Here is a 23,525-nt window from a genome sequence, read left to right as displayed (position 1 = left end):
ATGTCATGTCCGCGTATTCCTACAGTAGCTCTTAATTAGGATAGTTCTTAACGTTTAGCTTTAATAGTTACTTTTAAGTTTAGTGTTAAGGGATTAATATAGATAGAAAGTATGGACGATTACGAGTACGGGTAAGTTGCGGAGGAAACGTTTCGTTAGTAAACGGGGTTAAAAGTAATTCTAAAACGGTTAAAAACTATTATGTAAAAATCTCGCCACGGTGTTGTGTCCACACGGGAAGAGTTCTATTGGTAATCATAGCGGCGGCGTCTGGAAATACACTGCGCGTCTTATCCGGGTTTTAGTCGAACCACACTGACGGAAGTCGTCCGGCTGCCATTTGTCGGTTTTTTTTCTGTTCGAGTAAACGTAAGCGTTCGGTCGGTCGTTCGGTTTGTACATGTTAAAGAGAAGTCAGAAAAGAGAAAACGAGAGGAAACGGACCGACGGTGGTTGGGTTTAGGTGTATTATGCGAATGTTGAGGGTACCGCAAGATATGGACGACGACGAAAAAGGGTATTTAATTCCGCATTACGAGTACACGTACGCTAAATCTAAACGGTCGAAACCACGCGTTTTTCATTTTTCATTTTTACAATCACTCCGATTTCTTTCAACACCAACATTTTTACACTTAATATCTTTTTATTTATTTAATTTCGTCTACAATTCCATCTTGTATTATAATCGCGCGGCGTTCAACGACCCAAACATACCTGATACCGATGACGCGAACCGTGTAGCGGTCAAGAAACGCTACCGACGATGACTCGTTTCAATTCTAACCTTACATTTTTATAATTTCATTTTTTTTTAATTTTAGCAAACTGTTTGTTGGGGGCCTGTCTTGGGAAACATCCCAAGACAACCTGCAACGGTATTTCTCGAGATATGGCGAAGTGATCGACTGTGTGGTCATGAAAAATGCGGAATCGGGCCGATCGCGAGGTTTCGGTTTTGTCACATTCGCCGATCCGAGTAATGTCTCGGTCGTTCTACAAAATGGACCACATACACTTGACGGAAGGTAATTTTTATCGACTCATTTCAATTGATTTTTATTGATTTATACTTATTTGATCGTTTAGAACTATTGATCCGAAACCTTGCAATCCAAGAACTCTTCAAAAACCGAAAAAGGGTGGTGGTTATCCAAAAGTTTTTTTGGGTGGGCTCCCATCAAACGTTACGGAGACAGATTTGCGGACTTTTTTCACTCGTTTTGGTAAAGTTATGGAGGTGGTTATTATGTATGATCAAGAAAAAAAGAAATCGCGCGGATTTGGGTTCTTATCTTTTGAAGACGAAGAATCGGTTGACCGTTGCGTGCAAGAGCATTTTGTTAATCTGAATGGGAAACAGGTATTATCTCTTACAGTATTTTATGACGAAGGTTATTTTTTTCCTTAAGATATTTTTGAAAATGTCAAAAAGTAAATTAAAGATATCTTGAGTGTTGTATTACTGTTAATAGTTTGATGATGGGTTACGTTTGTCAAATAACTTGTAAGAAAGTCCCGTTACTGATTAATAGATGGCGCTCGATCATCACAATTAATTTTGAACCTAAACCTCGATTATTTTCGAAATTGATTGAAAATTGCTTTTCCTACTTTTTATATCATAATAAGTATCAGCCTTGATATGAATTCCTATCTATACAAGCTATATTGTATTTGATTGTAAAGGGTTAATTTTTTTTTAAGTGCATTAATTAATTGTAATTTAAGGTTGAGATTAAGAAAGCAGAGCCGCGCGATGGATCTGGAGGGGCAAAAATGGGTGCAGCTGATCCATCTTCAACTTGGGGACCTCCTCAAACGCCGATGGGAATGATGCAAGGACCAAATGGGCAGATGGGTGGACCGCCGATGAATTTAGGAGCTCCAATGGGTCCAAATATGATGCAAAGTTATCAGGGCTGGGGGACATCTCCACAGCAGCAGAGTTACGCCGGCTACGGCACCCCTTCCGGTCCAGGATCATATACGGGGTGGGGCGCTCCGCCGGCGCCTCAAGGTCCACCGCCGCAGTGGGGAAACAACTATGGCGGACCACCGCAACAGCAGGGCTACGGGTCTTACGGTGGGTTTTGGAGCGCCCGGCGAGCGTTCGCGTCGTTCGACGCCGTCGCCGAGCGTTATTTTTTGTCGAGTGACGTGTAGGATTGATTGTAGGACCTGGTACAGGTAGCGGAGCGGCCAGTTGGAACAGTTGGAATATGCCGCAGAACAGCCAATCAACTGGACCATCTGGTAATAAGAAATTATATTTCGATTGTTGAGATTTTAATAATTGAGATAATTTTTGGTTTGGTAGCGTATATAACGGGGGATATGTACTCCAGACAACAATCGGGTCCAGGAGGTCCCGCAACGCCAAATGCCCCACCGAACATGACGTCGTCCACGGCGAATTCGAAACCGGGCTCTGATTACAGCAGCTACGCGTATGGATCGTACAACGCGGCGGCGGACGCAGGTTACGGACCTCCTACGCGGTCGTACAGCAGCGACGCGGGGAGCCAGGTCGGAGGGTACTCGTCGCAGCCGCCCAACGCAGGTGCTAAACATTTCAATGATTTTAAAGAGTGGCCCACCTCTTGACAACCTTCTTCTTGTTCTTCTTCCTCCGCCGTTTTTGAGAGCGACGGCACGGCGGCTCCCAATAAAACGGAGCCGCCCGCTAGTAGCACTAGTAACGGCCACCAACAACACCACCACCACCAACATAACCACAATAATCACCATCAGCATGGTCAGCATGGTGGTAGCGGCGGCAGTTGGAAAAAAAGGGCCGCCGCCGCTGCTGCTAACGGGGCCGTCCTCGCCGCCGTTACCCATCATCCCAATGCTAAAATCAATTATGCCGATTAGACGGACATATATATGTTGTTCTGATTCATGTTTTTATCTATTATTAGAGTATTGCAATTTTCGCAAAAGCCAATCTAATTTTTTTTTCAATTATTATAGTTAAAAGTTCGAACTTAAACAATCAAAAGATAAAATATCTTACAAAACATTTTTGTTTAACCTACCAAGCCTTTAAATTACATTCTCAATTGGGATAGGCTTAGATTATCAGTGCAGCGTTTTAATTGAGTTTATAATTTTAATGCTTGGTATTATGATGACGTATGCTAAAAAATAATCGATATATATCTATATATATATATATATATATTATATACATGGAAGCAATTATTATTAACGAAGAAAAAAATGAAAGAAAATTAAAAGCTCTACGCGCGTTGCTTACTTGATATAACGTAATAAATGAATGAAATTGATTAGGGGAATGATTTATTGAACATTAATTTCTTTTTCTTAGTATTTAATTAAATAATTGACGCGATTTAAAGTTTTTTAAAGGAGGCGCACGACGCGACGTCCAGACAGACTGAACGGCAACAACATGTTGACTAATTTTAAGCGCACTGCTCAACTTGTTAAGGGTATATAATAATTAATTAAAAAAATGATTACGATCGAAAAATCTAGACGCTAATATTGAATTTTTTTATAAAAAAAAACTATGTAGGTGTACTTGTAAATTTATTCATTTTCCCTTGTTTTTATTATTAATTTGTTCTTTTAATTATTATTATTATTATTATTGCATAATTTTCCTTATTATTTTTTTTAATCTTTGAGGAGCGTCCCTCGAAATGATCCATTTTGTGTTTTATCTTTCGCACGTTCATTTTCTAAGCTAAAAAATAGTTTTTAACGTTGTGTATATAAAAAAAGATGCATTTACAATAATGATTAAATAAGTAATTTTAAATAAGTAATACTTAATTATAAAAAGTAAGTTAATAATTTGACCTGTCTGCTTCTAGTCTGTAAAAAATATTTTTTTTTATTGTTAATTAATTGTTTAATTGAATTAAATTTTGGTGGACGCTCCGCCGATACACATAAATAATGTTTTTTAAATAAATGCACAACCACTATTTAAATAGAAGAGAATAGAAAGAGTTCTTTAACGTTATTAAGTAGATAGGAAAATGATCTGGCTGTAATAGATTATCATCTAAATAATGTATTGATATATATATATATTATATATTTAAAGATAGAAGTATATATTAAAAAATGCGATTGTTTAAAAAATATAAATACGACAGTATATTTTGTGGTGATTATAAATTAATATACGGTCGTATTAAAGAGCTGCTGCTGCTTCTCTTTTTTTTAATTAAACTAATAATAGTTTTGTACAATGATAGATTTCCTATCGACTGATTCTACATTTACTACTACTACTATAACTGCGTTCTTATCTATTTATTTAATTATTATAAAATATTAGGGAAATTTTTAAAATAAAAACGAATCGTCTTATTGTGTTAGTTAAGTACTAAATAATAGAAAAAAATGCGGATAATACAAGATACAAAATGTTCGGGGGCCTTATGTTTAAATTAAGTAAAAAAAATGGTAAAAAATCGTATATATACATATATATATAGAAATAGATAAATATTTAAAATTAATTAATTAATTGTTCATATGTCTATATTTATAGATAAAAAACAATTGTATAAAAATAGCAAAAACAGAGACACAAGAAAAAAAAATATAAGTATCATAAGTATTTATTAATTATTTTTTTGATTAATCTAATAATTTTGTGGTTGTGATTTTATTTTTTTAATTCTTTTTAATTTAACGAAAAGTTATTTTTATTTCAATCTTTCTTTTTTTTTTTTTTTGTTCGGAAATTATTTTTGTTCCCATTTATTATTGTAAGAATAAGCCTTAACTAATACGCGTAAAGACGGTTTTTAGAAAAAAAAATATGCAAAGAAAATACCTTAATTTTAGATGAAATTACTAATTGTTTGTCTGTCCGTCTGTTCTGCCCCGATTTTATCGTAAAAAAATAATCAATTAATTAAAAGAAGCCAAAAACGTCGTCGTCGTCGCCGCCGCATTTAAAAACAAATATATATATGTCTATCTAATCTTCATTGATCTTATTATATAAAACCCTACATTTTACTATATACATATAATAATAGGTGGTCCTTGACGTCTTTTTATAATTTTTTTTAATTCGACATCAACCAAAAAATCATCCTTTTATTATTAAATTAATTTAAATCTGAAAAATCAATTAGGAATATTATTGTTAAATAAGCATTTCTTATTCCGTTTTTTACCAATATTTATTATTACTTCACCCAAAAAAAAAACAGGAATATTATTGTTATTACTATGCATTTTTAACTAACTAATTTTTAATACGATTTATTCAAAACATCGATTTTTTTTCTAGTTTAATCTAGATTACCTTAATGTTTTATTAATTTGTTGAAAAATGGTAAATAGTATTTTAGTAATTTAATGCTAGAAATAAGTCGAGGACAACTTGAAAGAAATTAAAATAACTTCCTTTCTTTCTCTCTCAAAAGAAATACTTTTTTGGTATAAAGATATTAGTTATCAAACGAACCTACTTCTTACGAAATAGAAAGCTTAAACGATAAATATATGTATTTAGAGGTGTAAAATTATAAATGTGCACGCAGAATCAATTTAAATATTTTTGGTAGATATTAAAACTTTTTAATGCACTTTTTTAAAGGTCTCGGTTTATTCTAATTTTGGTTTGTTTTAAGCCATGAATATCAAAAATCCTTCGATAAATCTTGAAACTTAAATTATATATAATTGCTTATGTTAATAAGTCACAACTCTCAACCTATTTGATGGCTTCTTCTTTAATTAGTTCCCCCAACTTCTTTTTATACCAAATGGGATTAATACTAACATTTCCCTTAATCGGGAATAATTAAAATTGGCTCAACCCCGATTAACTCGTTGTATTAATTTCTTCACATCAAACTCATCTCTTAAATTAAATGGAATTTAGTTTAAAGTAAAATATGATTTAAAGAGGATATTTCTTAGTCCGGAACCCATCATCAAGTCCCAAACAATAATTGTTTGTACTACGAAAAAGATGCCAATCCTTATTTTCTGCAATTAAAATGTAATGGACATCAAAATTGACGTTTTAAAAAAGTACCTTAAAGGTTATTTTTAAATTTCGATTGAATTTAATTTTAAAATTTAAATTAAAATGCGTGCATTTCCCAAAAACAAATCGAGTCTAAAAATAAAATAGCAGATATAAAATGATAAACTAAAAAAAAAGCAATTGTGAAAAATGAACAAAAAGGTTGCCTTATTTGTTTAGACGAAAAATAAAAATAACGAGAGAAAAAGAAGTAACACGTTAAATTTAAATTAAATTAAAAATGGTGGACAAATAGGAAAATTTTATCAATTAATATCGTATATTATATGTATAATTAAACTGTTACAGTACACTATATAGGCTAGACTTAAACTCTTTAAAGGTTAAAGGTTGCTTTTTTCGAGTCGAAATTTGACTCAACATCAATCAAAAAGGATAAATATAATTAATTAGAAAGAGTAAATAATAAACAAAGAAACACACGAATATATTATAATATACATACGTGTTTATGAGAATTATACATTTATAAAATAGAGTTTTAGAGAAACCGAAAATTAATTTTTCTTAAGAAAACTGATTAAAGTAACTAAAAGTCGCGAATAGTTTTAATTATAATTAAAATAATTGATTCAAGTTGTTAGATTCGTACGAAATGTAATTCTAAAAGATTAATGATTTAGACACGAATTCCAGACTGATGTACAGATAAAAAATACAAAGAAAACCTTACAAACTGCTAAGTATAAAAGTTTAATGAAAAAGATACAAGTAAAATTAAGTTTTTTATAGTTTTCCATATTTAATTGTTGGAATTAGTGAATATCGATTTAAAAGTAAATGAATTAAGTAAATCCGGTGATTTCATAATTTCAATTAACTTGATAAATAATATTATATCCCCTTTTGAGAGTTTTTATAGACTGCAAGTTTTCTATTTACTAAAAAATAAATAAATAGATCGATCGTGTTGCTCAAGCTTTATTAAGTAATTAATACCTTAATTAATTTAAAATAAATGATTATAAAAAGAAATCGATCGTTGATTAAAGAAAAACCGTTTATGAACTACAGTGAAATTCCCCCAACTCGAATCGCTAAGGGAGACAATTAGAACCTTTAATTGATTAATTTAACCTTTCAGCTATTTAAATAAAAATATACAACAATTTAGCGCTGAATAACAATTAAAACTAGAACTAGCATCATTCGGGTTTAGCCGTGCGGCTCTAAAGATGGTTAAACTCGAATGATTTTAGTTCTAAGTATAGTGTTAGTTCTAGTTTTACACTTGCACTACATAGTTACAGTGTTAGTGTAAAATTAGACCTAGAACTGGAAACATTCGTGTTTAGTTCAAACGCTTTCTAGTTTTAGGACTAGTGTTAGTTCTAGTTTTAGTTCATTAATATACAACAATTCAGCGTAATGCTAATGCTAACTAGCGCTATCTAACGCTGTCACTAGTACTAACACTAGACCTAGAACTAGAAACATTCGGCTTTAGCCGACTTAAGAGACGCAGGGCTACACCCGAACGTTCCTAGTTCAAGGTCTAGTGTTAGTTTCAATTTTCATTCAGCGCTAGTTTGAATCTTAAATTCACTGGACTAAAAAAAAGTTGCCTTACAGAACGGTTTCAAATAGTTTATTCTTTGAAAAATTCGGCATATTGTAGTTAGAGGTGAAGTAATTCCATAGTAAAGCTTCAGCTTTCGAAAATTATTCGACTTACGATAATAATTCGAAATATAGAAGTTCGAATTAGGGGAATTTCACTGTATTTGTATATTTAATATATGAGTGTGATGAATTTGTATTTTAGGTGTCTAGTAATGTTAAAAAACGAAAAAAGAATGTAAAATAAAAAAAAACGCGGGAGTTTGTTTTGTAATTCATAAGTACGAAAATAATAGTTACTATTCGAATTAAAAGTGAAAAGAAACCATCAACTTGGGACGCTTTTATATAAAACTCAATAAGAAACGATAAAAAGTATTCATTTAAAATTTAGAAACGTCATTTTGACATTTGAAATTAACTTTATTAGAACTTTTTTTTTTTTGAATTATAAACGTCATTTTGACGTTTTAAAATTTTTTAAATTAATATTTTTTTATCGTTTTCGGTTTTTTATAGTAGTGAACCTGTTAAATACGCAAAAGAACTAATTATCAATATAAATTGCGCCTATGTCCCATTTATAATTAAATAATTTCGTTTATTTGACACGTAGGTACATATATATCCATCATTTTTTAGACCATGTTTTCTTTCCTAAACTTTTTAATTTTTCTTTATTGGAAAATTATTTCCCCCTCACACACGATGATTATTACGATCACTTAATGGTAATGAAACATTAAATAACTATATATATATAGACGTAGAGAGTTTAAAGAGGAAAAATAATTAATTAAAAAGAGAGAAATGAAAAGTTAATAATAAATAGTTGTTATATCTCGAGACCTGGTTCGCAAGTAGGGCGTTTTTAAATATTTAATCAATAAATAAACGCATATACATACATATATAAATATACATACTTTAATTATTATTAATATTACTACTATTATTATTATGGTAACGATAATAATACATATATATATAAATATAACTGATTAAAAATTAATTAATTACAATTAATATTAGTAGTGCATTTGTATTTGGGGTAGTTATTAATTATATAAATATATACATACATAATATACATAAAATATGGTAACAATATACTTTTAGCATGATCTTAGATGAATGATTAATAATAATAAACAGGAATTTTACTTAAGGCGCCCAGCCCCCCAAAATTAGTTGGGGAAAGGCGTAGTACGATGTACCTCGTAGTCTTCACGCTCCCTTATTTTTAAGGGGGAGCGATGGGGGTCACGATCTATTAAATCTATATTAAAAATACATGATATCAGCGTTGGTGTGTTTGCTTTTACTCAGACACCCCCTCTTTTTAACTCCTTCACGCACAAAATCTTACAAATTAAATCGTTTAAATCAAATCCAATTTAATTTAACAGCAAATTCATTTTCAAAGTTATGCGTTGGTAACCCTCATACACATTATGAATTTAAACGTCACATTTGACGTTTAATTAAAATTGATTGTTTGGATTTGTTTTAAATTTGAATTAATATTTAGTGTAAAATGAATGTGCGTTAAAGAGGTGATTATATTTTTTTAAATTTATTAGATGATTTTTCCCAAAACAAATAAATCTTCGTCCTCTTATCCAAAAAACGCCTTTGTCCCCGTCGTTCTGTTCACAGTACCAAGCGAGCAGATCGTCGAAGTCTTCCATCACCACCATCACCTTCACTACCCCAACAACAACAACAACCAGACCTACAGTGTTCCTCAATATAAATCCTCTTCGTCATCCTCGACATCGACTACGACGACGACGATGATAACGCCGTCAACATCGACGACTACCGCCGATTCACCGACAACGATCAACAACAATAGCAAGGGTAAACGAGGGAATTTGAATTGTTCCTCTGCATCCGTAGGTGACTACACGGCGGCCGGCGGAGATTCTTATGCTGGGGGACCGCAGAGAGGCTCCTCGTACAATAACCCGTCACAGCCGTACCACCCGTATAGGCGATAGATAACCTACCCTCGAAAAAGAAAAATGAATTGAACGATTATCATCCACCCGAATCCATTCCGAGCAAGAGAACGAGTGTCACACCTCACATCAATTTTGTATTACAAAAAATAATATTTCCAGCATAGTTCGGACTCGTAACTTTATAATTATTAATTAATTTTAAAAATAAATTTTAATTAATTATGATTTAACGGTCAAAAAGAAAAAATTCGTGTGAAGTTACGAGATCGAACACAACGTGGAAATGAAAAAAAAATAATAATAAAAAAAATGATAATAAAATTCATCTACGTACCATAATAAAACTCAGTAACAAAATATAATTTATAACAAGTACCGAACAACAGCAAATATTATCAATCGTGTTATTATTTTTTTCAGTTTTGTTGTGTTTTTTTAGTATTTAGTCAGTTTCTTTTTCTTTTCTTTCCGAAGAAAAAAATTTACTAATTTGGCTACATTATTGCCGTTTTTTTACGTTTCTTTTAAATTCGGATCTTTACTATGTATTTGTTCAATATAATTATTATTGCTGGTGTAGTAAGGCGTAGTAATAAACGTAAATTTAGTTTAGTTTAATATTTATTTTTAAACCAGTTATCCTAATTAGTATCCAAGAAAAAATCGGGATCAAGAAATTGATTGAAGAAAATATAGTTTCTTGATGCCGAGTTTTTATTAAAATTAACAATTTTAAGGGTATATTTTTTATTGTTTAAAATTTTTATTACTAAGTTTTGATTTAAGAAATATTTAATTAATAGCAAAGATATTAATTCGCTACAACTGCGACAAACTTATACTTTTAGTTCAATAAAAATAGACAACAATTTAGCGCTTAATAACAATTAAAACTACAACTAACACCAGAACTAGAAACATTCTTATTTAGCCAAGCGTCTTCAGAAACTTTCAAGGTCTAGTGTTAGTTCTAGTCTTAGTTCAATAACAATATACAACAATTCAGCATAATCTAATGCTAACTAGCATCTAGTGACAGTGCAAGTGTAAAACTAGTACTAACACTACATTCCATTCGATTCTAGGTCTAGTGTTGGTTCTAGTTTTACACTAACACTATACCTAGATCTAGAAACACTCGGGTTTAGCCATTCGTCTCTAAAGACGGCTAAACCCGAATGATTCTAGTTCTAGGTATAGTTTTGAAGTCTTGAGATCTGTGTTGAATGTGACACTGCGAGATAGGCAGACCAACACCTCTATCAGAGAAAGATGTACCTAACATACAGGATATAGTAAAATGGACAAAAAAAAGAAAAGGTGGAAGGAGTATGTGGAAAGAATGGATGAGAGGAGATTGGCCAGAATATGCATGTATGAGCGACCGCTCAAGAGATGGGCACAGAGCCGGTTCTCCTCGTCTGCATAGTAAAGTCCAAACATAAGGCTTGACAAACAGGAATGTGTCTCTAATAATAAGAAGAAAAGGAAATAACAAGTAAAACTTTCCAAGTTTGTCGCATTTGCATCGAAGTTTTAATTACAATTTTGGCGTTTAATTCCGCTTGAAATCAGTGGCGTCCATTTTAATCTCGACGTTAATAAAAAAATGATTTTTATTAAATTGTATCTTTTACTCTATTAAAAAATGAAAATTCATTAATTTTATTTAATCAAAATCGTTGCAATACATTATTTACTTTAATAAATAATTACATTTTACAAGTACGCCACTGATCGCAAGCTTCACTCTGTTTATTCTGCAATTTGAGGTTCTGTCATTTCATAAAATCAATAAATTAAACTTGCAATTAGAAAAGATTTTATTAGGAATATGTAAATAAATCAAGAATAATATTTAGTTGATTATCCTATTAGAGGTAAATGTAGTCGATTAAGTTGATAATTTTATTATTAAGTATATAATTTTTACTTTTATAGGTTATATCATAACCTATGATTTTGTTTTCGTATTTAGAAGAATATTTTTAAAGTAAATATTAATAACATCGTGAAAATGAAGTGCGTAATAATTTTCGATCATACAAACGATGTGATATACTCAAAATACGATGAGAAATTCATTGAGCATGTTAAAATATTCGCAAGAAACCAGGGATTGATTACGGGAGAAGAGGTAACTTAACCTTAATTATATTTTATATCTTATTAATTGTTATGTTAAAGTCGGAGATATGCGCCAATGTCCTTGTACAAATTTTCTCTCCCATTGTAACGTCTCATCGGATCATGAATTGCCAGTTTGGGAATTCGTACACATCAATTCAGTGCCAAAAGGATATTAATTTAACTTTTGAGGATGTAAGTTATTATTAATATGATGTTTAAACTAAAAAAGAAATTTATTTTAGTATATGGGATATTTATTTATGTATGTTTCAAATGATAATTCATTTACTATGGCGAAATATTTGAGTGTTTGTGTTACATTGGCACGATATGTTTGCGGCCCAAATATATTGATGTAAGTTATTTTTTAATAATTATGTTATTTACTTTTAAATTGTTTTAGATTAAAAACAGATGAAAATAAAGCGAATCTTATGACTCGTTTAATCGATACTTGGAATTATTTAACATTGAATGATCAAGCGATATTTATCGAGGCAATTGAGCAGCTTTTGGTTAATGTTGATTTAACAAAAACTACCGTTCAGATTTTGCGTGAATCGGTGGATAAATTACAAAATTTGACTGAGTATACAAAAATTCATGGATTGTTGATGGTTAATAACAAATTTTTGGGGTTATATTCAACGTAAATTCATTTTTCTTTGTAATATAGTTTAATATAAATACTTTTGCTTTTTTTAGGCAAAAAGCAAAAGATTTATCATCAGCAGATATATTATTTTCAATCCTACTTTGCGAAATCAATAAAAACGAGCCCAAAGACAACTCTGAGATTTTAAATAATTCATCTCATGAAATTTTATTATCTGGAAACGATCAAACTCCTAAATGTATCCCATACAACATTTATATCCGTGAAATATGCGAAAACATCAACTTAGTGTTTTTTATTGAAACTGGAAGTGCGGTTGTTTCCGGTAGTTTATATGATGCATTCTCAAATTTACACTCCATGCAATTGGTTCAAATACAAAGAAATGTTTCAACGTTAAAACCAGCCTTTGAAAATTTGGATAATTCGATTAAAAAGCTATTCGAAGCGATTAAAAAGTTAAAAAACGTCTCGTTAAAAGGTTGTATTGAAAATTTGGGTGGTGTTTGGGAGTTTATGCGAAAAAAATATCAAGAATTTATTAAAAATCGATCGCCAGAAGCTTTATTAAGGGCGGAATCTTTAACGTGTGGTTTATTGGATGGTTTAAAAGAATTATTGGTTTTAATAACGATCAATGGAACAGTGTTATTAAATGATACAGTTTTTTTGGAGCATTTAGGTGAATGTACTAATTGGGTTTGTGAGAAATTATCGAGTTATGAAGATTTTTTGAAAGTAAAATCGTTAAAAAATTTTACGTTAGGATCATATCCTTTTTATTATAAAGTTGTTTTTTATTTAACTTTTTTTATTATTTTCTCCTTAATTGTGTTGTTACAAATACTTCTTCCCTAACTATACATAAGTACTTGGAAGAATTTCCAGGACTTGTTCACTTCATTTATGTGGATCGAACAAACCATCGTATTACAGCGCCCGGAATTGATTTTAATACTGAAGAAATTGTGGTACTCACAAGAAATAAGGTAGTAAAATATCACTTATTATGAATAAAATAAAAAAATATTTTTAAGATATGGTCAATGATTAAATTCGCCCAACTGCACCTTAATGAAGGTCACACTTCGATCATTTGGAAGGATATGACTTTTAGTTATGCTTATTTCTTGTGGTTTGAAGACGTTTCCGGATCTCCTTTGAAACCTACAGTTTCCCCGATGCATTTTAATAGATCGTTACCAATTCCTGGCACTTTTTGTGATGATTATTATCGGTGAGTTATTTTAAGTTGAAACTTATTTAAAATTAATGGGTTTTTAAGACATTTAAAGGAGGCTTGTTTTCCAAAAATGCCGCCACAAAAAATACGGTGTTACGAGTTGTACACGATCCATTTGGGACTTGTCACCACTCAATGCGTTTTGGAACATACCAGACGGTTGTCTGCTACCATATGGGAATTAAAAGGTCATCCAGATCATCCTATTGATTTATTATAGATTAGTTTTATTTATTACACCTGTCAATGTCATGCAAATTAATTTGAAAATATGGTAAAACTAAATTCCCTGTTCATGTTACCAATTGTAAAATAATTTGACAGGTGTTGTAGAAGTAAATGGTGTATTTATTGAAAATGTTAGATAAATAAGTATTTATTGGTAAAGGAGATTAATAAATAGGAATATAAACAATTTTTTTTAAATATTAAAGTTTAAATCCATTTATTACGAGCCCTTAATATAAAATAAGATTGAGATTACAAAAAAATAGCTACGATTTATTCGATATATCACATCGTTGTACATCGAAATCACATTTATCTAAAAAAAAAAAACCAAGAAATATAACAGAGAGTGATTTTCAAAAAAGGAATGTATTAATTTTTGACCAAAATATGTATGTTGATTTAAGATGTACACAAGAAAAAATAATAAGACGAATATTGTTAATATTTTTCTTAATATTGGTATTACTTACTTTTAAATTACAACCAATAAATACGTAAAAATGAAATTATTAGAAGAAGAACAGCCTCTTGTACTTAGAATTATAAAGGATATTGAGCTTATTTGATTTTTAATTTGAGCGGGATCAATTAGTTTGATTAATAACTTTGTTGCTGTTATTAACGGGTACAACACAAGCCCCAGCTCGACCGGTTAATAATGATGCCAAAATAGTCCATTCATTCGTAATTGGATCATATTGCTCCACAGATCGTAAATAATGACTCCCATCATAACCTCCGATTGCTACCAATCTATCTCCGAATAAACAAACGGCCACCGTATCCCTTTTAGTTGAAAGCATCGTCACCGTTGTCCAAGAATCTGTACCCGGATCGTATCTTTCAACGCAATCGAATCTGGATGCGGCTGGATTATTAGCAGGCGCATCTTGGCCCCCAAATGCGTATAAAAAACCGTTTGCAACCGCGACTCCAACGCCACCCCGTCTTCGCGCCATCGAAGCGCACATAGTCCATTTGTTTGTGTGTGGGTCGTAACATTCAACCGTTCTCAAGCAGGAGGCTCCATCGCGGCCTCCAACTGCATATAATTTTCCGTTTAGAACAGCAACGCCAGCGGAACATCGTTGACTTTGCATAGCGGTTACGTAGTTCCAAGAACGAGTAATTGGGTCATACCTTTCTACGGTGTTCAAATAACTCCATCCATCGTGTCCTCCGACCGCATAAAGAGGTCCACCCAAAACGGCAACGCCCAATCCATGTCTATAAGTATTCATTGGAGACAATAATGTCCACGTACCCGTTTCCAAATCTAAACATTCCATTGTATTTAACGTTTTTAACCCATCTCGACCTCCAACCACCAATAATTTATCTCCCATTAAAGCAATACCAAATTGTAATCTTCTCCCATTCATATGGTGCGCCGTAGACCAATGATCACATCTTGGATCGTAACTTTCAATTGTAGTAGCCCCCTTATTTTTATCCATCCCACCCACAACTAATAATCGTCCTAACGTTGCTTTTCTCGGTCTTGTACGCACTGAAACCATGTGTTGGCGCCTTTCTGTGAGGAGATGCCATTTCATCGCCTCCATAATTAATTTTTGACATTCCGGATTGGTTCCGACTAGGTTTTCAACGTGATCAACCAAAAATGATGGTTCCAATAAAGGCAGTTTAACCAATTGTAAGAGTCGAGGTAAATGCGGGCGACGAGTTTCCGGTTCATGTTCAATCCAGCTCATTAGAGCATGAAATATGTTCTCTTCAGAAGTAACATTTAATTCATCGCTGGATAATAATGAAGCAATTTGGTCTTCAGATAATTGTAGAAATTCTTGATTACAAATTACCTTTGATACATAAGAATTATTAAATTTTTTCATTTATTTTGATGTTACATTCAAAACATTTGATTACCTGCATAAAATGTAAACTAGTAAAAGCGTTGGCTTCTTGTAATAAAGAACTACAAGATTGATGTTCAGCAAAAACTGCAATTCCTAAACAATTGCTTGGGTGTAATTGTTGTGCTAGAAATCGAGAGCATGCTTCCACAACTTTACGAAGTTGCATTAAACATGCGGTTGCTAATAAAACTTCAACATTGTCTTCCCGTATTTCAATCGTCCCTGAATAACAATAATTGACTACCGCTTGAAGTACATCTCCGTTAACATCTCTTAATGTAATTTCTGGTTCGCCAGATTCTCTTAAAGAACCAGTGAACATTGCCGAAAAATATTCGCTTGCTGCTGAGAGTACTAATCTAAAAATAAAAGTTTTTATTTAATAAATTGAAAACAGCTTAACCAATAGGTCAATATGTCAAATTTCAAAATCTTACAAAATAGTTATTTTTTATAGTAAAAAAAAATTAAATATTAACAACAATGAATAAACAATTACCTATGTGCAGGTACCCTTTTTCCATTATTCCCCGCAATAAGAACTACATCGCAAAGCTCCTCAGTCTGTAAATATCTCTTCATACAGGATAAGCTATATTCAGCGTGCCCTTCACATCTAAATTGTTCCTCTTGAGATCCACTCGAGAACAAAGATAATCGGCTAAAATCTCTCGAAATGTTTTCACTACCACCAATTCCGCTGCTACTTCCCGTCGAAATCGAATCTTGACTCGAACTGCTTAGGTTCGTTTTCAAATCCATTCTTTAAACCAAATGTTTTAAAGATTAAATTAATAGAGAATGAGTAGGGTTCATACTAAAACAAGTTTGAAATGGTTTCTTTGTCTAAAACACCAAAACATTTCCAAAACACAAAGAAACAACGTTTCGTTATACGTAGCTATATCGAAAACAGGAATAATAAAGTTGGAGGTTTGACGGAAGTTTTGATGATTTTAGCGACATCTATGAATTGATTTATTAATTTAAGATAAATAAGTTACAGAAATCTGTAACTTATTAAAAAAAAATTAAAATTATTTAAAAGCAGTGAATACCGGTATAACGAGGACTGGTTATAACGAACTAATTTTGCACGTTTTGTAGCGCCTATAACGACCGGATGCGGTAAAGTCGTGTAAAAACTGTAGAACTGAAAATCTTTCCAGTTGATAGTATGTATTATACCGGGAATTTCATATAACACGCCATACAGCGTGTCCCGTATCTACCGCATCAGAGCATTATACGGTTGTAGGATACATTATTCTGAAGCGATCTTTCTAATAAAATTTTTCCGTAATGTTTATAATAACCGCACGGGAACTGTTTAAAATCCTCCAATCAAAATCACTTCAATAGCGGAAAACGTTTATTTCTCTTTCCGTGTCGAATCTATTGGTGAGTACACGTGCGAAACTAGTTTGGAAGGGCGCGGTGGACCGGCCGGCGATTAGACCGATTGCCTGAGTGTGATTTACGATCTCCGAAGGCGTTTCCCTAAGCTTTTATTAAATCGGTATTGGACAAATTTTAAACATTTCCCGTGCGGTTATTATAAACATTATGGAAAAACTTTATTACAAAGATCGCTTCAGAATAATGCATCCTACAACCGTATAATGCTCTGATGCGGAAGATACGGGACACGCTGTATATGAATGCAGTAACCATAGTTACAAAACGACTACTGTGTACCTGCACTGTCTCACGTAAAATGCAACATACCTAAGGAGCTATAAAAATGGCGGAAAATTTTGGTGTAATTTTTTTTTTCTCAAAAACCATAAACGCTAGGAAAATGAAATCTGGGGAATATGTTTAACTCATAATAGGGTACGTTTTGACCTTATTTGTACTCTCAATCTACCCTTCTAAACTACTAAACGTAACCACCCCCTTTACATTTTTGCTAAAATTTTTAGAATTTTACAATCGTACACCAATAGATGGGCTATTAGAAAAAGACAAATCAGCCGTCGTATTCTTAAACGGCTTGAGGACCCCCAATTTTCTCTGCGGCCTTTAACGCCCTCTAGTGCCCACAAGGGGGCGTTATCGCCCAGTTTGAGGAAGACTGAATTAAATGAAACTACTTTTAACTGTAATACTCACACTTTATTACAAACGAAACGAAAATAAAGACTTGAAAGAAAAGAACTCTTTATAAATACAATAATAGGAGCGATTAACCTTAAAATGAACTTAAATTAATGTTTCAAAAATGACGGATATGTAAAAAAGAAGTAAATTAAAATAATAAAGGTGAAAGAAATGAAAGACAATAATAATTAGATAGTAATTAACATTGCTTATAGCGTACACCGCCTCTAAACATTGCGTACTTCGGGAGATGAGAGAATAATAACGAGAGAGATAAAAAGAGAAATACAGTGCGATATAATATAATAATCTATGTATGTATTTTAAAAATTGTCTTTTTTGTCATACATGTGACTTACTTCTGTCGATATTTTTTTTATTTTAAACGTTTATTGCCTTAACATTTTTTTATTTTCTTTAAAAACTACTCAGCGGTAAATTAGTGATTTTTTTTTAATCATTTCATGATTAAAAGTATTTTAAGAAATTGTTACTTAATTATTTAAGGTGCCAAAAATAATTAATTGAGCAAGTTTTTTTTGGTATTAACTCGATATGTTGTTTTCTAAGATATGATTTTTAGATATAATCGTTTAGATATACAGTAGAGCCTCGATAATCCGAACCGCAGTAATTCGAACGCCCAAGAAGCAAAAATTAAATTTCTTTTGTAAAAGTAAACTTTTTGTAAATTCTTTTGTAACCAATACTTGTGTTTTCAACTATTTAGCAGCAAGATTTGATAATCCGAACCACATTCGGTCCGAATTAGTTCGGATTAACGAGGCTCTACTGTAATTAAAAACAATTTTTTGTAAAGATAATTCCAAAATATTAAAATAATTTATAATAAAAAAGTAACAATTCCTTTTTTGTCTAACTACATTTCTATCCCATTACTTTCTTCACATTTTTACATTTTTAAAAATTTTTTTTGTATTAATTTTTAAAACTGATGAAGTCGTGTTGTGTTTGAATTTAATTAATACATCTTTTCGCGTCGAATTAAATAAATTTAATTTTTTCAAGTGTTATTGAAGCAAAAAAAGCTTTGCTTTATTCTTTCTTCCTATACACGGTAATAGTACAATTTACGGACTAAAATACTCCTTATAATATAATATAATACGACTTTTAATAATCCTTTTTATTATTTTTAATAAGTGACGTGATTCGAATTTATGAAAAAAAGTTTTTCATCTTTTATTATTTACCCTGAATACGTTGCCAATACTAAATAACACGTTTACAACGACGATCTCAACACGATCACAGTATTTACTTTTTTTTACTTTTAATCTTCAACAAAAAAAAGTGAAGCAATTAATTTTTTCCATTCAATTTTTGTTTGGATATGTATAAACTACGTTTTTAAATATTATTGTTAATTAAAAAGCGTGCTCAATGCGCAATAAAAATTAATTATTTGTTATTAATGTTTATTTATTAATATTTATTTAATTAATTAATTAACGTTTGAGAAAAGAAGACGTGTTTTTATTTCGAAAAAGTCTAAATTACTCTTAAATTTTATGACCCTGTATATTAAAGGCTATGTAAATATTTCGATAAATTAATAATTATTTAGTTTTTTTTATAAATCTTTCTCACAAAGCTTGATTGTTGAGTATAAATATTTTTTTAATCCTTTTGTTATAAATGAAACAAAAATTTGTTACTTTAATCTTTTAACGAATTAATTTAACTTTTTTATCACCCTTTAGATACAGTTGCTAACAAAATTAAGTATACCGGGGAATGGAAGATAGATAATTGTGAATATTTGAAATAATTATTAATGTATTTTAAAGCTTCTGATGTATGTATAAAATTGAGTATACAGTTAAGCCAAAATGATTAAGTTTAGGTTGGTATCATGTTTTAATTTTGTCATATTTCCCTCAATAAACTCCATAGTTCCAACGCTGCTGGCTGTCATTGATCCCCACAGCATTCCTGAACCACCCCCAAGTACACTTTGAAATATATTTTGACGTTCCTGCAACAGATCTGAGTCCGTTTAAAAATTAGTTAGAAAGAAATACACATGGTATCTAGCAGAATCCAGGTTCGACAATGGAAATATCAATATTCACTTTTGTCGTAGGCAAATCATTTACTGATAAAATATGTTCCAGCATCAGATTTACGATAGCCATTATATTTTTTTCTTTTCCCTATTATACTGAGTCACTACATTTTTTATTTTTCTTTTTACCTCATCAATATCAGCGTCAATCGCTTTACTAATCTCCACCCACAAATCTTGTTTTTTGTAACGATCATCAAAATTTTTATCTCGTGGGTTCCACAAACACTTGCAATTTCCTTTATATCTCAATTAAATGTATAATATTTTCGATAGACCACCGAAATGACATATTTTCTGCTTTAACAGATGTTTACGCTGTAAAAGTCGCTACTCGGCACACAAATTTCGGAAACAAGTTACAACGTGTTCACACCGCGTCCAAAACAAAAATGATTCTAAATTTCCTAATGATATTTATAGCTAAATACAGAAATAAGCAACTTATTTCTTTTTTTTTTTTGAACATTTATTTCTGGAACCATGAACAATAAAAAACATACAGAAACTTTGAGATACAAGTTCCAGAAATAAGCAACATAAACACAATGTTTCTTTGTGTTCCTTTCGATGTGAACGTAGTTTAATGTTCACTGATGAGAGTAAGGTAATCTTTGGGGTTCAGGCGGAAGGCAAATAGTTTGGAGGCCACCAAATTGTGTGCTCAAAAACAAGAATTTGGTGGGATCAGTTAATCATGGGGTGGTTCAGTAATGCTGTTGGGAAGAATGGCAATCAGCGGCGTTGGCACTATGGAATTTATTGAGGGAAATATGACAAAATCTAGTTATTTAGATATTTTTAAACGTAATTTATGTTTATGCTCTCAAAAACTCAACATTCCAACTGTGTTCTGGTTCCAACAAGATAATGATCCTAAACATACATCATACCTCGTGAAGGAATGGTTATTAATTATACAATACTTGAAAATAACTAAAAACACCAGTTTCCGGATATGAATGCTATGGAACATTTATGGGGAGAAGTTAAATTTTAGTTAGGGCCTACAGCGTGTTGAAAGATAATACTAACCTAAGACCGGTGTTATAATATTTTCCCATTAAACTTTATATTACAAATATTTGATAATATATCTACGACATAGATCCACGACTATATCCTATATCTAAAATAAATGGTTTTTGTAAAATCTTGAAAAAACCGATTTTTCGTGGTTATTTGATAATTTTAAATCATCAGCCTTTGATCAACACCATTACGTTCTACTTTTTGTTCATTAAAAATATACAACAATCTAGCACTGAATAACAACCAAAACTAGAGCTAACACTAGACCTAGAACCAGAAACATTCGGGTTTAGCCATTAGTCTCTTAAGACCCGAAATTTTCTAGTGTTACTTCTAGTTGTAATTGTTCTTCAGCGTTAGATTGTTATATATTTTTACGGAACTAGAACTATTATTAAACCACACCCGATAGTGTCATGTATACTCAATAGCATGGCGTGAAATTAGTATCATTTGATATTATTGTTAATATTGTGATTATTTTGCATTCAATTTAGTTAATAAGATTGTTGTTAATATATATATAAATCACAATAAGTATTTGAAATAGTCACAATTATCTATTTTCCATTCCCCTGTATATTTAATTTTGTGAGCAACTGTACAAACATAACCAAAAAATTAATAAATGTCAAAATGACGTTTTGGTTAAGGTTAATTAATTATTTTTTCGTTAAAAGATTAATTTAGTAATTTTATTGAAATGAATTTGAGCAAAAATTTAATAATTTCAACATAATCGGATAATTTTTTTGTTGTTTTTATTAATTTTTTTCCTTTTTTTTTTTTTGGTTAATGATTGCCCACAACACGACAGAACCTAACACATTGAATCAGCAGGTTATAAGGCCACCGCTAACTCACTAAAACGACACAGTCTAGCATCGATAACGCCGCAGTCTACACAGTTTATTATTAACGTTTTGTGACAAAGCATTTATTTATTAATTAAATTTGAAAATTAAAAAGAATTAATTTTGAGCCATTATTTTGATTTGGCACAATTAAGATTCAATTTTCTTTTTGTTATTGTTGATACTCATCCTTAAGATTGTCCCCATTTATTTTTATTAATTATACTTCATTATTTAATTAATTATAGTCGAAATTGTTTTTTTTATCGTTTTTGAGCGCGCATCTTTACGTCTTTTTAAATCTTTGCTTTGTTCGTTTCTTGTAGTTCTTTTTAAGAGTTGACATCGAGAATTTAACAAGACTAGAGGTAATATCACTACGTATAATAACAAGCAAGGTGCTTAACGAAATAATTATTTTTTTTGTAATTAGAAATAAAAGTAAAATGTTAAAGAAATATTCGAAATAATAAAATAATTTAATGGTAGCTAAAAATTAGAGTTAAAATGCTTTTGAGCGAATTAATTGTTTAAAAAAATGACTAGAATTTTCGAAAATGAAATAAATAAAATAAAAAACGTTCTAGAAAGTGCAAAATTTTTAAAATTACAAATCTACGGTTTAAACATCAAACGTTTTTAATTTTAACTCTTTGATGTTTAAAAAATACGTTAAAAATCCTTCCATCACAGTTAGCTACCACTAACCACATATAAGTTAATTATTTATTATCAGTATAATAATATATTTTTTTATGATGCACCGCGACCCCTTTTTAATCGCGACTACGTATATAAATACTGTTAATAATACCTAATTATAAAACTATCATTAAAAAATAATTTAAATACCATATATATATATTTATATATAATTTTCTTTTACTTGTTAAAGTGATGTGAGCTTTCTCCGAATACCAAAAAAAAAACAAATTTGAGTTTTATTTTCAAAATTATTTTTTTTTAAATATTCCTCTCAAATATGAGCAAAAATTTGGCACCGATTTTAATCCGGAAGTAAGTAATAAAACAACACAGCCTAAGAATGTAAATAATAACCCTTCTAAGAACGAATCAATCAAAAGTTGATTCTCTCAAGGTTGAAAAATAAAATGCAAAGCGAAAAGAAAATGTTAATTTGAAATTAAAAAATATCTTAAAACCTAATTATTGCACTAGTCCTATTAGATATATTGCATCTAAGTTACAAATACAATTAATAATTGTCTTTAAAGAACGAAGTTTGAATCGCTCAAATCTTTTTTTTCCATCTTTAACTTTAACAGTCCAAAGTTACCCCATTATTCTCTAAAATAACGTCGTTTACATCTACAAACATTCTACTTACATAGTTCTTTTTTTTTATCATTTTAAATACAAACATATCCCTCAGTATCTAAATATATTATATAAATATGTTTATATAAAAAATTAAAATTAACAAATATTGGTCTTTGTTCCCAATACCAAATTTTCTTAAGTTGCTTAATATTTTTTTTTGTCAATTTACGTTTCATTTTCTTGTTATTATTTTTTTTTAATTACCCAACTGGATGACTGTATTGTCATTTAATTTCATAGTGGTTTATTTTTTGCGTCGTCCTCTTTTCTTTCCAACAACACCGTTTACCAACTCCCACCAAAAGGGTAAAGCCACTCCAGTTAGTGAATCGGAGCTTTTACAATGTGGTTTGGAGCTATGTAGTGATAACCCGGCATCGGGAGTCCAGCTGTTTCCATCGATATCCTTTCAACATATAAAAACTTA

At 31.0% G+C, this 23,525-nt stretch overlaps 4 protein-coding genes and 1 long non-coding RNA gene across 14 annotated transcripts in view; 3 read left to right on the top strand and 2 right to left on the bottom strand.

Moving 5' to 3' along the window:
* The first annotated feature begins 23 nt into the window (after positions 1-23).
* Positions 24-10,191, top strand: LOC111417007 (Heterogeneous nuclear ribonucleoprotein at 27C). Of its 6 annotated transcripts, none has more exons than XM_023049147.2 (7): positions 24-131; positions 825-1,028; positions 1,090-1,363; positions 1,732-2,086; positions 2,167-2,256; positions 2,321-2,563; positions 9,272-10,191. In XM_023049147.2, the coding sequence occupies exons 1-7, from the start codon at positions 112-114 to the stop codon at positions 9,613-9,615; spliced, it is 1,530 nt and encodes a 509-aa protein (XP_022904915.1). In that variant the 5' UTR covers positions 24-111; the 3' UTR covers positions 9,616-10,191. The 6 variants fall into 6 exon arrangements, with proteins under 6 accessions (XP_022904915.1, XP_022904914.1, XP_022904913.1 ...); XM_023049146.2 differs by having other exon boundaries at positions 112-517; positions 2,191-2,256; XM_023049145.2 differs by having other exon boundaries at positions 112-517; positions 2,179-2,256.
* A 1,107-nt stretch (positions 10,192-11,298) lies between these two features.
* LOC111417018 (Hermansky-Pudlak syndrome 1 protein) lies at positions 11,299-13,983 on the top strand. Of its 3 annotated transcripts, none has more exons than XM_071194796.1 (9): positions 11,299-11,459; positions 11,558-11,716; positions 11,767-11,901; positions 11,952-12,064; positions 12,113-12,358; positions 12,415-13,096; positions 13,168-13,314; positions 13,363-13,562; positions 13,611-13,983. In XM_071194796.1, the coding sequence occupies exons 2-9, from the start codon at positions 11,597-11,599 to the stop codon at positions 13,786-13,788; spliced, it is 1,821 nt and encodes a 606-aa protein (XP_071050897.1). In that variant the 5' UTR covers positions 11,299-11,459; positions 11,558-11,596; the 3' UTR covers positions 13,789-13,983. The 3 variants fall into 3 exon arrangements, with proteins under 3 accessions (XP_071050897.1, XP_071050898.1, XP_071050896.1); XM_071194797.1 differs by having other exon boundaries at positions 11,300-11,459; positions 11,521-11,716; positions 12,415-13,095; positions 13,173-13,314; XM_071194795.1 differs by having other exon boundaries at positions 11,300-11,459; positions 11,521-11,716.
* A 13-nt stretch (positions 13,984-13,996) lies between these two features.
* On the bottom strand, positions 13,997-16,598 carry LOC111417017 (kelch-like protein 5). Of its 2 annotated transcripts, XM_023049162.2 has the most exons (4): positions 16,498-16,598; positions 16,179-16,442; positions 15,690-16,038; positions 13,997-15,622 (listed from the first exon to the last, which is right to left on the bottom strand). In XM_023049162.2, the coding sequence occupies exons 2-4, from the start codon at positions 16,439-16,441 to the stop codon at positions 14,384-14,386; spliced, it is 1,851 nt and encodes a 616-aa protein (XP_022904930.1). In that variant the 5' UTR covers position 16,442; positions 16,498-16,598; the 3' UTR covers positions 13,997-14,383. The 2 variants fall into 2 exon arrangements, with proteins under 2 accessions (XP_022904930.1, XP_022904929.1); XM_023049161.2 differs by having other exon boundaries at positions 16,179-16,592.
* A 297-nt stretch (positions 16,599-16,895) lies between these two features.
* On the top strand, positions 16,896-18,649 carry LOC139429248 (uncharacterized). Its single transcript, XR_011639915.1, has 2 exons — positions 16,896-17,515; positions 17,605-18,649. It is a non-coding gene; the product is annotated as an uncharacterized lncRNA (long non-coding RNA).
* LOC111417031 (poly(rC)-binding protein mub) overlaps positions 17,776-23,525 on the bottom strand; it is a 30,770-nt gene continuing 25,020 nt past the window's right edge. For both annotated transcript variants that reach the window (XM_071194793.1, XM_071194794.1), the window contains exon 8: positions 17,776-23,504. In XM_071194793.1, coding sequence (XP_071050894.1) covers positions 23,420-23,504 — 85 coding nt within the window. In that variant the 3' untranslated portion in view covers positions 17,776-23,419. The remainder of the gene's footprint in view (positions 23,505-23,525) is intronic.

This window comes from Onthophagus taurus, chromosome 3, assembly GCF_036711975.1.
Source record: "Onthophagus taurus isolate NC chromosome 3, IU_Otau_3.0, whole genome shotgun sequence".
Lineage (NCBI taxonomy): Eukaryota > Metazoa > Arthropoda > Insecta > Coleoptera > Scarabaeidae > Onthophagus > Onthophagus taurus.
Note: the sequence above shows the minus strand (reverse complement) of the source record. Positions and strands in the feature narration are given on the sequence as shown.

Excerpts from the sequence above, each read along its gene's own strand:
- LOC111417007 (XM_023049144.2), top strand. The coding sequence starts at position 471 with ATGCGAATGTTGAGGGTACCGCAAGATATGGACGACGACGAAAAAGG. Across the intron at positions 518-824 it reads ATGGACGACGACGAAAAAGG|CAAACTGTTTGTTGGGGGCC; the intron begins GTATTTAATTCC and ends TTTTAATTTTAG. Across the intron at positions 1,029-1,089 it reads CCACATACACTTGACGGAAG|AACTATTGATCCGAAACCTT; the intron begins GTAATTTTTATC and ends TTGATCGTTTAG.
- LOC111417018 (XM_071194796.1), top strand. The coding sequence starts at position 11,597 with ATGAAGTGCGTAATAATTTTCGATCATACAAACGATGTGATATACTCA. Across the intron at positions 12,065-12,112 it reads TGCGGCCCAAATATATTGAT|ATTAAAAACAGATGAAAATA; the intron begins GTAAGTTATTTT and ends AAATTGTTTTAG. Across the intron at positions 13,315-13,362 it reads TGGTACTCACAAGAAATAAG|ATATGGTCAATGATTAAATT; the intron begins GTAGTAAAATAT and ends AATATTTTTAAG.
- LOC111417017 (XM_023049162.2), bottom strand. The coding sequence starts at position 16,441 with ATGGATTTGAAAACGAACCTAAGCAGTTCGAGTCAAGATTCGATTTCG. Across the intron at positions 16,039-16,178 it reads AAAAGGGTACCTGCACATAG|ATTAGTACTCTCAGCAGCAA; the intron begins GTAATTGTTTAT and ends TTTTATTTTTAG. Across the intron at positions 15,623-15,689 it reads CTAGTTTACATTTTATGCAG|GTAATTTGTAATCAAGAATT; the intron begins GTAATCAAATGT and ends TATGTATCAAAG.